At 42.9% G+C, this 14,992-nt stretch overlaps 1 protein-coding gene across 7 annotated transcripts in view; it reads right to left on the bottom strand.

Annotated features, from left to right (window-relative positions):
• The window catches only part of SMARCAL1 (SNF2 related chromatin remodeling annealing helicase 1), a 37,256-nt gene extending 23,795 nt beyond the window's left edge, over window positions 1–13,461 (bottom strand). For 2 of the 7 annotated variants that reach the window (XM_005519686.3, XM_088059282.1), the window contains exons 1-7: window positions 12,501–12,595; window positions 10,705–11,659; window positions 9,952–10,002; window positions 7,092–7,352; window positions 5,845–5,895; window positions 2,929–3,109; window positions 1,839–1,989 (exon numbers count right to left, since the gene is read on the bottom strand). In XM_005519686.3, the coding sequence (XP_005519743.2) occupies window positions 1,839–1,989; window positions 2,929–3,109; window positions 5,845–5,895; window positions 7,092–7,352; window positions 9,952–10,002; window positions 10,705–11,569 (1,560 nt within the window). In that variant the 5' untranslated portion in view covers window positions 11,570–11,659; window positions 12,501–12,595. The other 5 variants (XM_088059280.1, XM_014249205.2, XM_014249204.2 and 2 more) reach the window with 5 other exon arrangements.
• Between the last annotated feature and the right edge of the window lie 1,531 nt (window positions 13,462–14,992).

Here is a 14,992-nt window from a genome sequence, read left to right as displayed (position 1 = left end):
TCAGCAACTTCATGCAGCAGCAGCAGAAGTTAAATGTGAGCTTCTCACATTTCTCAGTATGTGAGAAAGTAACAATTAACTATCCTCCACTTACTGAAAGCACCACAACTAAAATGAGCAAACATGGAGGCAAGGTTAGATACCAACCGAAAAAGTATGTGCTTGACATCATGTCAAAATTTAAGACAAAGGTAGCAACAAAAGGAAAGTACCTGGAAACTCCTACTCTACTTTACTCTCCTTTTATAAAGGGTATGTTACTAATTTACACCATAAAATTAATCCTGAATTTTTCACAGGGTGCTGACCTTAGTCCACAAGAAGTGCCATGAAACGAACCTGTTAATTAAGTTTCAATGCTGAATTCCAAATGCATGTGGGTGCATGTTTGCACACTTCTGACCCAAGAGTACCTTGTTCCTTCCCACCAGCTTCCTATGGCACCTTGACTATAAAGTCAGTATATGACTGAGCACAAAAAGCCAAAATGGAACATTGATATCAGTAAGATGAAGAAAATTTCTTCCAGTTTGGTTCCAGAGACACAACAAAAGCTTTATCATTACAGTAAAACACATCTGTACAAGAATAAACTGAGTAGATTACAGACTATAATAAAATTCACCATCTGAATTTCTGAAACACGTTTTTCTTACATCTGCATCTAACACATACTCAAAAATCAACCAGATCTCTAAAGCAAATGTCCTAACAAAACATCTCCCACAGGAGCCTCCTGGGCAGCTGGGAGTAGGAGAGGGAAGAAATCAATCACTCAAATTAAGAAAAAAATAAAACAACCAAAAAAAACCAGACAAAAATGTCTCATATTTCTTAAAACTCCTGAAGCAGAATGTTTATTTGCAAAAGGTTTATTTGCAGTTGTCCAATATCAGGTTAGGTGTTTTCCCACAGGTTTATAGACCTTGAGATTTCAAGTATGATGAGCATCACTCACTTTTTCAGTAAACAACTTTATTTTCTTCTCACCCTGCATTTTGTTGCACTACTGGACATTAAAACCCAGACCAAGATGCTCTAACAACCTGGTTATAGCACAAAACCAGCAAATCCAAATCAATACTTTTCTCATCAATGCCATATTCTAGGAAAAGCTAAACTCCCACCTCCTCCTTCTGTGGAAAAAAATTACTGATCTAAAAGCTCTGACTTACCTTTTTCTCCCACAGTGAAAATTTCACTAGCCTATGGCAACCCAACAGCCTCAGTGTACAAACTAGGGCAGTGATTTATTTCAAGACACATTTCTCAACCACAAAAACTTTCTTGGGCTTTGACCTACATTAATAAAGGACTCAGAAGAGTCTGCAGCACACACTGCACAGGTTAAAAGACATATTATGACAGACACTTAATGATGATGATAATGGAGCCTTTTGAACAGAGTGGAGAATCCCATCACCTGGACCTCCATTCCAGCCAAGGGACTGGCAAATACTGCTATGATGGGCTCCAATACAAGACAATTGCTTGAATGTAACTACTATCTTTGACACTGATTAGTAAAATGCCCCCTTGGAGCCAACTAACTTGCTGGAACAAAGTTAGCAAGAGGGTCAGAGGACACACACTTTGTCTAGTTGTCCCTTTTCCCAACAAATGGACTACAAAAAGAAAATCAGCCAATAAAAAAATAATTAGGCATATATCATACAGTTAGTGCCAAGCAATTTCCCACTATCAAGCTTCTAATCAGTGCAATTTTTTGCTTCTTTGCCTTAATACACTTAGAAGTTTAACTTTTGCAAAGCACAGTACAGTCTATCCATCACACAGGCTCTTTACCGACCCCGTGCACATGCCCAAGCTCACAGTACCTCTGCCCATGTAAACCTCACGGAAGAAGGAGTGACCACCAGCAAGGGCCATTCCTGCTGGTAATAGGCAGCAATGCAGATGGCCTGGATGGTCTTGCCCAGGCCCATGTCATCTGCGAGGAGCAAACGTCCATCTCTGGAAATTGCAAAACTGGGGAAAATAGAGAGGGAAAGAGAAGTCAAGAAATGAGTTACTATCTGGCAACCAAGATGGGCATAAGTCATAACTGAGCCTCTAATGTGGATCACCTGGAAGTGATCTGGGTTCTTCAGTAAACCTGGATTTTCTCCCTTAGTCTTCATACAAGGGAGCAACTCTCACAAATCTCTCAAAGCTTGGAAGCGTCTGAACAGAGTGGTTCATCCTAGTCCTTAGAGATTTTGATTTCATATGAGAAGTAGTGTCAAGACCTCACAATTATTTAAAGCACGTTCTTTCCATGATATTACTCATATTGTGTTCTAGAGTTCATTCTGGCTGAGCTAAGAAATTATTACTAAAAACAATAGCAATTTAAGACCATTAAGTACAGACTGTCCTGGACTGCATATTGAAATAAACAACTAATGATGATATATGATGGGGACAGCAACATTAAAGTTTTTATCTGTACATATAATTAGTAATTTTAAATCTTTTAAGGCTTGGGTTCCATTTCCTGGTCCCTTCCCATGCGTATTTAATATTCAAAAAACAACAACAACAGAAGAGATGCACTTGGGAAAAAAACAATTACCTTACAAAATAAAAATCATATGACAATTATGTGCATACTGAACCACAAGAAGAAGATCAGAGATGTATCATTTGAACAATTTTTTAGACTAACAAAATACTACTTTCCACCTGACTCATGATGAATTTTATCTAGAAATAAAAAAGATGTGTCACTCAAAAAATAATAAAAATTTAAAAAAATCCCAAACAAACCATACTATACCAAACAATCAAAAGCCCAAAGAGTATAATAGACCCAGTCTCTAGAGAAATGCAGAACCCTCCATGGACAAGCAGGCAACCTGGGCACCAATATAAACTACACAATTCTAGACAAGGACCAGCGCTTAACAGCATGCAAAAAGGACATACTTCACACCTTCCCGCTGAAAGGGCATGAGGCTTGTCACAATTTTGGAGTCCACTACTGAAAGGTCAGCATCAGGAATGTCTGTCTGTGATGGAGATCTCTGGAGTTGAGCAGCAAAGGTCTTAATTACTGCTTCAGGCAGTGGCTCCACTTCTACAGATACGAGGCTCAGTAACACTTTCACTGCAAAGAACAGAGCAATTTATTATCTGAAGGGACAGCACACACAACTTCCATTATGCATCTCAGGACACAACCCTCAACCTCGGCAAAAACATTATTTCCTATCCTGAAACAGTTCAGAGAAATCATGGCACCATGCACAGGTGTTAGCCTGGCCTCTTCCCTAAAGTCTATTTCAGAACCACATGATGATTCACATCTCCTCCCCTTAGACTTGGTTATAAAAAAACTGAAACTCTGATGCCATCATTCAGAGATGATTGCTACTAATACAGCTGGAGCTGGATTATTCATACTGAGGGCAGCTTAGGGCACACTTTACTCAGAAATGAAAGTACAGATTTGAACAAAACTGCTCCTGAAGCCTAAAAAGCAGGGGCATCTTGACCCTGGGATTCTGTACCTCTAAGGTTTCCAGTGCACCAAAGCCATCACAAGTGACCCAAGACAGTTACCTAAAGAATATAATTTGTCTTTTGAGAGTTTTGAAAACTCTCTTCTCTTCCTGTTTCCTGAATTCACACAGTTGGGTTCTGCCTCCAGTTTACCACATTGGCTAAGAAAACGGGAAGCACCTCAAGACTCAGAGAAACACCTCTTGTACCACTAGCAGCAGCACTCTGACAGCCATCCTTCAGGACCAACAGCACCTCCCTGCTCAGCTGGTGGCCACTGCTGTTCTCCTGGACAGAAGCACCTTACAGGACAGAACCAGCTCACAGGCAGCTACTTCAGTTCCTCAATACTGTTACTGCATCCATGAAGCCTCACAACTTTTACTTCACAGTTGGACTAAAGGGATCCCCAGCATCCATCATGGCAAGACCTTGGAGCCTTCATCTTTTCAACTCATTCACCATAACAATCACGGCATCTAGACAATTTTCCTCCTGGACAATGTTATTTTAGTGCCCTCCAGCAGCCTTTCTATCCCATCCCCTCAAAAGTAAGTGTTTCTTTTTAACCCAACAGTTAATTTCTAAGAAAATAAACGTTGGTTTTAAACACAGTGAGCTATGACGAGGAAAACTTATTTAATAATTATTGTCCAGTGACTATGAAATCAACAACACCTCTACAGTAGGAACACCAATATAGGTGCACAGGTTTTTATTGCAGGAAGCAACTTCTTTTTTCTTTAGTAGCTGGTTTGTATATAAAGTCCAGAAGACAAAAAAAATTTGCTTGGAAAAACAACTAAAATAAGAACTCACTAAACCAGCAGTAAATGCACCAGAATTCAATTAGGTATTTTTGTTTCAGTTGTCTCTGAGAGGAAAACAGCAGGATGGACCCCTGCCATATAAAGGGAGAAAGCAATTCCAAGAAATATACATATAAAAAGATCTCCATTTGTGGTTGGGCAATGACCAAACTTTTAAAACTCTCCAGTTTAATTTATTCTTCTTCAATAGCAGGAACTCTCTCCACCCAAAGAACAGCACAAGCTTGTTATTATACTCACAGACCGAGCTATGTGTTAGCATAATTGCTACAATTTGCTCACTGATAATTCTGTTGCTATTGTTCTGTACATGAGCTGGAAGAGTGATTAAGATATATCTGCCACCAGCATGATTCATCCAAGAGACAGTTTTTAGTGAAGTGACCTTTATAAAAAGATGACTGAGCAACTAGGAAAAGAGACATTAACCTCTACAAACAGTTCCCAGCTACCAGATCTCTCTGCTGGAAATGGCAACCAGCCTTTCTAAATGATCTTTTTTTTTTAATTTTGATGTTGGCAAATGAACAGGCAACAAAGCAAATGCTGTTCCTCTAAAAGGCACGTGCTGGAATCCTCAAATGCCCTCACAAATTACACTCTGCAAGATTCATGGATTTCTTTTTTCCTTTCCTCAAATCTTTGGGATTCTGAATACCTCATGTAATGTGTACAACTGCCAGCCAGCATGACCGAGCCTGGGACAGACTAGGAGGTGACGTGTCTGCTCAAACTGCCTGGCACGTGCTACAGGATCAGGCCCTTGGCATGTACAAGAGGCCTTTTGACCAAATTGTGAGCAATTATCAGCACTCACCAAAATCAGCAGTGTCAACATTCCAACCCTGCAGTTTCCTAACAGTCTCCTCCAAGACACACTCGTTTTCAAGACCCAGCCTTCCTACATAGCCCCACCACATGGCTTTCAGCCCTACAACCATTACTAATGTTATTAACACATGCATCATAGAAGCATGCACTTACTCAATTATTAAACATACTCTGGTATCCCATGGAAGCAGGAGCCCATGCTGGAGAAAAATTGCTCTGAGAAACAGCATTTCAGCTCTGAAACACACACACTTCCTAAGGATGTGCATGGAGCAGCTGCCTTATTATTCTTCTGAAACTTACCCCAACCAAATTCCACAGCCACAAACACTCACATGAGCACCAAAGCAAACACAGGATGCTGACTGGGATGATAAATAATAGTTATAATACTTAGGACTTGTGTAATGCTATTAATCTCAAAGCACTCTATAAGCTTAACTAAACATAAAAACCTGAGAAGCAGATGTGCTAGAAGCATGCTGCAGAGATTGGATTATTCTGCAAAGTTCCATGTATTAAAAAAAAAAAAAAAACACCACACCAAAACACAGTTCTACATTTCAGTTCAGTAAGTCATAGTTTCAGCAGCATTACACAGAGGCATATAGGCAAAAGTCAACAGACAGAAACTGATGCACAGGAAGTTCTCCCTCATTGGAGAAACACAGCTACTCACTTAGTTTGGGGTAATCCTCCAGCAGGAAATTCCACTTTCTGGTATTCATATCTGCAACAGTTACAACAAACACCGTCTTAAGTCTCTTCAAACTAAAAAATGACTGAATTCTCTGTCCATAAGAACATGTCTATCTACCTATCCTCTGCATTTCAGAACCATTTTAAAGGAATTGTTACCTTGATCAGAATCAATTCTCCTCTGTTTGCTGTCATGTTAAGCAAACTATTTGGAGAAGATTTAGAAGTATGACCAAACATCTGAAGTGGTGGTATCACCAGAGCAAGCCAAGATCAGCTCTCCTAATGAACTCATCTGCTCAAGGATTTTGGCAAACACTTTCTCTTCACTGCAAGAAGGGATGAAGAATACGTGCACAGTTTCTATTTGTGAGCCAACAAACTCTGACTTCAGTCAGTAAAACACTCACTTTCAATTGTGCCTCCATACCCAAGAGTCAAAGTGCTCAGGAGGCTACAGGAGGAAATTAATCAATTCATCAATATCCAAAATGTAACATCAATGCCACATCTATCTGGCAGGCTTATCCCTGGGTAGCATCTGTGTACAACATCCAGGGGAAGAATGAATTCAGAGTCAGGTGAAGACACAATGAACCAGGTGGGGCCCTGCCCAAAGAACTAGAGCTCCAGAATTTCTTCTCCATGCTGTCACTGACCTTCTTCTGTGACACTGTGCATGTCACCTCATCACTCTGTGTCTCATTTTCCAAAGTACAAGTGGAAAAAAAATTGTATTTACCATTGAAATCTGAATGCCAACATAAAAAGTGCTCCACAAACTTGCCCTGAAAACATTGGTAAAACTCCTGGTAAATTAAATCTGCTCAGGCAATTGCAGCCACTATACACCACAATAAAGCAGAAGTAAGAGAATGTCCAGCTGCACTTGAAAATAAAGAGAAAACTTTGCATGGTCTCCATACTGCTGGCAAATTATCAGCACAACTGACCTCATTTACAGTATTTACAGTAAATGTAAATGTAAATGCCTAGATCTGAAATACCACCTTGGCTAACAGGCCCAGAAGAGGACATGTTCTGCCAGGGGATAAAGTGCTGCACACGAATACAACACTAAAGCAGAACATGATCTTTTAAAATCTTCACCAAAGTACATTCTCTTATGCTCTTTCAGAGGGATGTACTCTCACAACCTCTCTTCTTTGAAGCAAGAGCAGCCCCAACAAGGTCCTTATTAGAAAGCAGGCACAGCAGGAGACTCACCATAATTTCTGGAATCCATCTGTTTGAACACTCCAATCACTTCTGCAGAATACCCAATATCGACCTCAAATCGCAAGCGAGAGGTAAGCACACACTTCCCTTTGACAAGGGCTGAGGGTTTCTTCCAGTTCTTACACATCTTCAAGAGGGATTTCATATCTACCCCACTGCCAACAAAATGAGAGCCTGATGCTGACCCAACCGCATTTTCTCTGTCCAGCGGTGCCAGAATTACTGATGAAAGTTTATTTGCTGCTTCCACTAGGAAGAAAAGCAAGCACAGAGATATAGAAAAGAATTAATAACAAAGAAACACACCCAAGTTTAAAAGGAATGATGATTCCCTGCTTTCATTCATAGGGACAAAGACTAGAGAAAGCAATGGCCTGGAGGAGTAGGTTGGTGGGATTTTCCACAGAGAACACAGCAGGGACAAAGGGAACATGTGATAGTAAGAGAACAAGGGCCTGTCCAGCATTGTGATTGCACTAAGCTCCCTCTCTGTCAGTAGTCCTAAAATGTGGCTCCCTAGGCCAGGACAAGCAATCTGCAGAAGCACATTTAGCAGTAAATTGCACACAGCCATACAGTGCTTTCACTCAGAAAATCACAGGGACAGGGCCATGGTGATCAATAGCATGTGTCTGAAAAGATGGGAAGGTGCTTCTGTAAACAGCAAAGGAGAAAGATTTAAAAATATCTGCCTCCTGCCTCACGTCAATGTCTGATTGGTAATAAATCTAGGAGGAAGGCTGTGTATTCACAATGCTGTAGGAAGGAATCTAGTCCAAATTCCTAAATCTCTTTCGTTACAAGTTAAGTTCATTACCCTTTATTCTGTGTCTTACAGTTAGACTTGCACTTCCACCCAGCCATCTGCACTGCTGTCTTACCCATCACCAGCAATCACTTCTGTCACAATGCCAGGGCGTGGAGAGAGGAGGGACACTGCATTTTACAGATGTTAGCCCAAGAATACAGCTATCCACAGTAATAAATATGCCACTTATCCCCATGTCTCTCTGCCAATCTATACCCATGTGTTGTCTTTATTATTACAACTGAACTGTGATGGTTAAGGAATGGGAATACTATTTCTTATACTTTTTACAGCACCTAAGTAGTGAAGTTTGTCCCCAAGCCTCCACCTCACAGGTATTACAGTAACACAAAGATTCATGCACATCTCCAGAGTCCATTAGACTCAAAAGCAGGGGACCATTAAGCACACTCTGCCTCCAAGTACTTGTGGAAGGCAACTTCACCTCTCTGGGAGTGGGAGCTGTTTAGAATAAACCCAGGTGAATCCAGGCCTTTGAGCACTGAGCTGCACATCATGATCCACTCTGCTTCTTTTTAAGTAGCCCAGAAAACTGATACACAACAAAAAAGTACAAACTTCAGCTTCAGTGGTCAAATGTGAAAATGGAGAAAGAAATTCAGACAATGTCTTCCTTATCAATTAATAAATAAAGTATTTGGGTATCATCCAACCTTATTTTAAACTAAGTGACTTCCTGAATAAATACAATCATTCTACTACAAATAAAAAGTCTAAGAGTTCTCACTGAAAATAGTTTTTAAATTAGAGAGATTGGAAACCACCAGTTTAGACCTTCTCCTCCCAATGCATCTAGCAAAAGATTTTAGATGCTACTGATTTAGCATTGTGTAGTTAGAGGTCACCTCTACAATTAAAACTGAAAGAAATTAGGGAGGGGAAAAAAAGTATATTTTACTCCTTTATTTCAGCATTTGTTTCTAGGCTTGACTGCATGTTTAATTTATAGTACAAAGATAAAACAGGTGATACAAGACCACATTATTCAGGAAAATTTACTTACAAGTAGGAACTTTAAAAATAATTGTTTGACACTTTTACATTTTCAAGGCCCTTTTAATTTAGTTCTCTTTTCTCAGGCTATTTTCCCCAATTTCACAGGCCAATGTCAGTCACATACTGTCTTCACTTGTAAAAAGGAAATTCCACAGTGTACTCATATATTTCATAGCTTTAAAGAAAAATGCTTGATTTCTAAAAACCATTCTCTTCATTTGCAAGCTCCTTGGTACAGAGACTCTGCTCTCATCTGTGCTTGATACACTTCAAGCAACCCAACAGCATTTAAATTATAAATGTGTGGCAACCCACATGGGAAGCTGAAACGCCAGCACTCAACTGTGGTTTTTTAAAGTGCTCAACGCAGGCCTAATTCTGTTTCCACTGAAATCAATAGTGATTTATCACTCACTTCAATACAGTGTGCTTTTGAAAAGCCTACCTGAAGTGTTTGCCTCTATAATCTCTCAATCTTTCCAGAATAAGGTGACAGGAGAGGAAAAAAAAGATAAACCCACCCTTGTTATACCAAAAGAAAGGCAAATTCATTTTCAGTCTCACTCAAAAGCCTGGAAAACTACCCTTTATCATCTTCTGACACACAATATTAAAAATGAAGTGTTTATATAAGAGCTATTTAAAAAGGAAATACATAAATGGACCCAGAAATTAAGCATTATCCACAGGAACACACTAAGTCCTCAAAACAAATTCAAAACAAGTACCAGCACAGCAAATTAATTTTCCTATGATCTTGTTGGTTGCTGAAAAATTTAGTCGTAGATAAAGTGTAACCTGTGCTTGGTATTTAGAATACATGAAAAATCAAATTATTTCTTATCAACTACAAAGTATCAGAAAAATGTTGTGAGCTAGATACCTATAAGATGGGCATTATCTTTAAATAGCACTACTTTTATTACTCAAGACACTAACAAAGCTAAGCAATAACTGTGGAAAGCAGGGGAAGGAGGGGGTGTCAAGATTCAGCTTGTTTTTTATCATTCAACATTTACTTACAGAGACTGCTGTAATCTTCCATGCTGAAATTCCATTTTTTCATAGCAGGATCTAAAGTAGGGCAAGAGTAATAGGGCAGAATATGAATCATTTGGGGCAGAAAAAAAGTGGTGGTGTGAAATGCTCATGCAACGTAAAAGTATTCAATCTACTCATGCAAAGTTTTTGCCACACATCTGAAAAACAGTTATGCCCAAGTTTACAGCTACATGACAGCGGAAAAAGCCATGGGGAATATCAATACTAAGACAAGAAGAATGCAACAGCCATTCAGAGGGATCAGCAATACATGAGGGAAAACAAAAATAGAATATAATAAATAAAGGTAGGGGTAAAAGATCAGAAAAAAGACAAAAGGGGGAGATTCCACTGCTCTCTGTAGCCCAGGAAACAGAATCAGCTCATAACTCTGAACTATAGCTGAAGTGACCCATTTTCACATCCAAATTTATGAATAACTTTGTTTCCTTCACTGCCAAAAAACTCAGACCAGCTGCCTCCACTAAACTTCTCAGAGCACTGCTCATAAAGCAAGGCCTCTGACTTCTTTTCTAAATCCAAGCTCAAGCTATTTATGACTAGAATTTCTAACCAATTTAATCTGTATTTACTTCTTTAATCCCCCATTAATACCACATATTCCACCCCAGCATTAGGTACACTGGTAAGAGCAAGTAGCAACTACGATTTCAGCAGATGCCAAAACTTTAACCCAGTTTAAAACAGAGATAACAGCAAACAAACAATTCTTACCATAGGTTTTGCTTGGTACCCTCTTAAACACAGCAATAAGTTCAGCATTATACCCTATTTCAACCTGGAATCGGTCTTCCCCATATTTCACACATTTTCCTTTTGTAACATTATTTGCTTTCTTGTGAGAGGCAGCTTCAAAGGTAGAGCCCACACCAGCAGAGCTGGTCAGCTTCTGCATCCTAACACTGCCCTGAGAGGCAAAACCTCCCCCTGTTCTTTCTGTCGGTGTGTTTATCAGCATTTCTGAATCACTCAGGGCAGTGCTGCTTGGTGGTGAAACATATTTAATGGCAGGTTTGTTCTGAGTTTGTAAATCTTTACTGCTGTCAGGGTGCCCGTTATCAATGAATCTTCGATGAGGTGGTCCTGTGGGCTTTTTGAAAGCTGGGTAGCATTTGGGCTGCTGGAATGTTCCATGATTAATTAAAGTGTGTTGTCTATGTTCCTGACTACCAGCATCCAAGTCATGTTTATGGGAATAACTCAGTGAATTCGGGATCATTGCAGGGAGCTGCTTAAGGCCACTTGCTTGTTCCACGTCCTCTGAACAACTCTTTTGCTGCTCTCTGTGTGAGCCAGCCATCTGTTGGTTTGCTGTGTAATGGTTATAGCCTTTCTGGAGACAGCTCTTCTGCTCCACAGGCATGTTTGGATTCTGTCGGTGCTGGCTGGTGAACCCGACATGATTGCTTTCTTCCTTTGAGTTTCCCGGATTGCCCAGACTCTGCTGTTTCTCTGGAGGTGCAGCGATGCCCACGTGCTCAGCTCTCTGTGCTGCCAGCCTCTCCGCTCTCCTAGCCAAAGCTAGCCGGCGGTTCTCTTCAATCCTTTTCTTTTGCTCCTCTGTAAGGCCTGCTGACATCTTCAACAACTCCAACAACAAATCTGTGTCAAAACTACACTAGTAATTAATCACAGAGGAGCCTGCTTCTTTAAAGGAAGGGAGGCCAGTCTACAGAAAAAAACAAACAAACAAAAAATTATTATTGTATTGATAACTTAGTATTATTAGTGACTGAATACTACTGTAACTGATCCTACACAAATCTAGTAGTACAGCAAAGCTGTCACACCAAAGCTGAGCCATTATCAGCAAGTAGATGGTGACAGACACTGATGACGCCTTGCATGCCAGCCCTGCGTAGATAAAACATATGGGAAAAGGAGAAAACTTCTATTCCACTATAGTTCTGACTACTCTTCTCTTCAATTCCCAGCAGAACTAATAAAATAGCAAAGCACTGGGACACCCTGCACTGCAGAGCCAGCCATACAAAAGCACATGCAAGCAAAGGATTACAAACACCACTGCACAGTCTTTGGTGGATGTCTTATTTTGGGTACCTATTAGGAAAGATGGGATGATGCCCATTTTCCCTGTTCACCTTCGGTTCCTGCTTATCTCATAAAGCGTGGCAGATACATACATGCTGAACCCCACAGGACAGAGCCAGCTCCTCCTGAGAAACCTCCACTCACAGGTCAGGGGCCTTCAAATAGAAGCGAGGACCGGGCTCCCCTGACATCTCCCAGCAAGCCCCCTCGCTCCATGCGCTCGCCGCCCCATGTCCTGCGGGATGCCCGCCTTCTCCGTTCCGCACCTCCCTGCGGGCGGTGGGGCTCACCCTCTGCCCCCTCCTCTCCCATGAGCCGGGCAGGCTACCGTCCCAAACGCTTCCGAGGTCCCGGCCCACCCTGTCCCTCGGGCCACCCCGCCACCATCCGCCGGCCCCGGGGTCCCGGAGGTCAGGCCCTGTTCCCCGTCCGCCCCGGGGGCTCCGCCGCCCGCTCACCGCCGGCGGGCACGGCCCGGAGCGCCGCCGACGAACTACAGCGCCCAGCAGGCCCTGCGCTACCGCCCGGTGGCACGGGGCGGCCGGGAGTGCATAGCACGCCGGGAGATAGGAGGGGTGCGCGGAGCGCTGGGAAATGTAGTGTTCCGGTCGCGGCGCCATCTCGAGGAGCTGGGGTTGAGGCGTTCCTTGAAGGGAGCGAGGGCCCCAGACTCTCGGGCCACCCGCTCAGGCTCCGTACGGGATTCTGCTGCCGGCCCTAGGCTGAAGCCTTGGCCCAGCAGCACGCAGCGCTGTACGGCCGGGGGTGTACGGACACTCTCGCTGGCTGCCCCGGTGTGTGGCTCCGGCACGCCAATGTGTGCTGTTCCTGAATGGTGACTGAGCGGGGAGTGAACAGTTGAGCTGACGTGGGAGAAAGGGCGACGGCACTTGTCAGCCGTGAGGAAGGAGTCTGACCCCGGGGGTTAGGAGCAGCGGCAGCTGGCAGTGGTGCAAGGCTGTTCTGTAATTTTTGAATATTGCTGGTAGGTTGGAAAAGACTTCTGAAATCGTGTCCAACCGATAACCAAACACCACCTTGTCAGCCACACCATGGCACTGAGTGCCACGTCCAGTCTTTCCTTAAACACCTCCGGGGATTGTGACTCCACCACATCCTTGGGCAGGCCATTCCAATGTCTGATCACCCCTTCTGTAAAGAAATTCTTCCTAATGTCCAACCTAAACCTCCTCTGGTGCAGCTTGAGGCTGTGTTCTCTCATCCTGTCCCTGGCTGCCTGGGAGAAGAGCCCTACCTCCACTAGCTCCAATTTGCTTTCATGTGGTTGTACAGGGTGGTAAGGTCTCCCCAGGCTTCCTTTGCTCCAGGATAAACACCTGCAGCTCCCTCAGCAGCTCCTCATAGTACTTGTGCTCCAGACCCTTCACAGCTCTGCTGCACTTGTCTGGACTCACTCCAGCACCTCCATGTCCTTCCTGAAGTGAGGGGCTCAGAAATGGTTGCAGCACTCAAGGTGTGGCCTCACCAGCGCTGAGTACAATCACTGCCCTGGTCCTGCTGGCCGCACTATTGCTGATCCAGGCCAGGTGCCATTCGCAGCCTTGGACAATTGGGCGCAGCTGGTTCACGTTCAGCTGCTGTCGACCAATTTTTCCGATGAGCAGCTTTCCAGCCACTCTGCCCCCATCCTGTAGCACTGCTGGGGGGTTGTTGTGGGTGAAGTGCAGGGCCTGGCACTTGGTCATGTTGAATGTCATACCCTGGTCTCTGCCCATTCATCCAGCCTGTCCAGCTTTCTCTGCAGAGTGACAATCCAACCCAACTTGGTGTCATCCACAAATTTGCTAATGGTAAACTCAATCCTTTCATCCAGATTGGCAATAAACTGGACTGAACACAACACTGATCCCTGGGGATGCTACTAGTGACCAGACAGATGAGGAGATGTGCCTGGAGGCTGGAAGAGGAGAGATGTCAGGGCTTTCTACAAGCAGGACATAAAAGAGGGCACAGGAAACTACAGGCCCATTACTATTAGGAAATTCCAGGCCTTTGGAAGGTGGTACAGTCTTCCAGGAAACTGTCACAAAGCAAATGAAGCAGGTGATTGGGAAAGCCAGCATAGATTTACTAGAGACAATCATGGCAGATTAACCTGATCACCTTCTACAGCCAAATGACATTTTTTGTCTACATGGAGAGAGTAATGGAAGTTGTTAACTTGGACTTCAGCAAAATACTTGAACATGTTTCCCATGGCCTCCTCCTGGATGACCAGATAGACTGAAGGAGGGATCTGTGGGATGGGTAGGAATATGGCCAGGCCATAGCAGAAGGCAGCAATCAATGGGTTTTATGCAGGCTGGCAGCCTATCACAAGTGGTGTTCCTTAGGAAGCAACACTGGGTCCTGCACTGTTCAAGAAATTACACTAGAAGAGGTTTCATCTTGATATGAGAAAGTAATTTTTTGCATTGAGAACAGTCAATCATTGAAACAACCTCCCCAGGGACATAGTGGGGTCCCCATCACTGAAAGTTTTCAAGATCCATTTGGACAGGGTGATAGATAACCTCATCTAGGCTCCCTTTCCCTCAAAGGGTTAGATCAGGTGGTCTTTTTAGGTGCTTTCCAACTTTGGCTGGTTTATGATTTTGTGAACATCTTCAAATAAGATGATTACTCATATTTACATGAGTTAAAATAAAAGTTAAAATAAAAAGGTCTCCCAGGGTTTTTAATTATACATGGGGCTTGATTATACACATTGAGATGCCTTTCCTGAACAGTTATGTTCCCCGTGTGGGTGACCAGAGCAGTAACTGGAGAGAAGGCAGGGAAAAGGCCCTAGGGAACACCATAACCCCCTCCCATCTCAGAATTTTACTAACCTTCCCAGTGGCAGGCCCAGAGCTGCCATCCTTGTCCCCAGACACCATTTTCTGCCACCTGACAGGCCCTTTGGCTCAGGACACTGAAGCCAGCTGGC

This window comes from Pseudopodoces humilis, chromosome 8 (genome assembly GCF_049639895.1).
Source record: "Pseudopodoces humilis isolate 2021_Gansu_Grassland_sample_001 chromosome 8, ASM4963989v1, whole genome shotgun sequence".
NCBI lineage: Eukaryota > Metazoa > Chordata > Aves > Passeriformes > Paridae > Pseudopodoces > Pseudopodoces humilis.
Note: the sequence above shows the minus strand (reverse complement) of the source record. Positions and strands in the feature narration are given on the sequence as shown.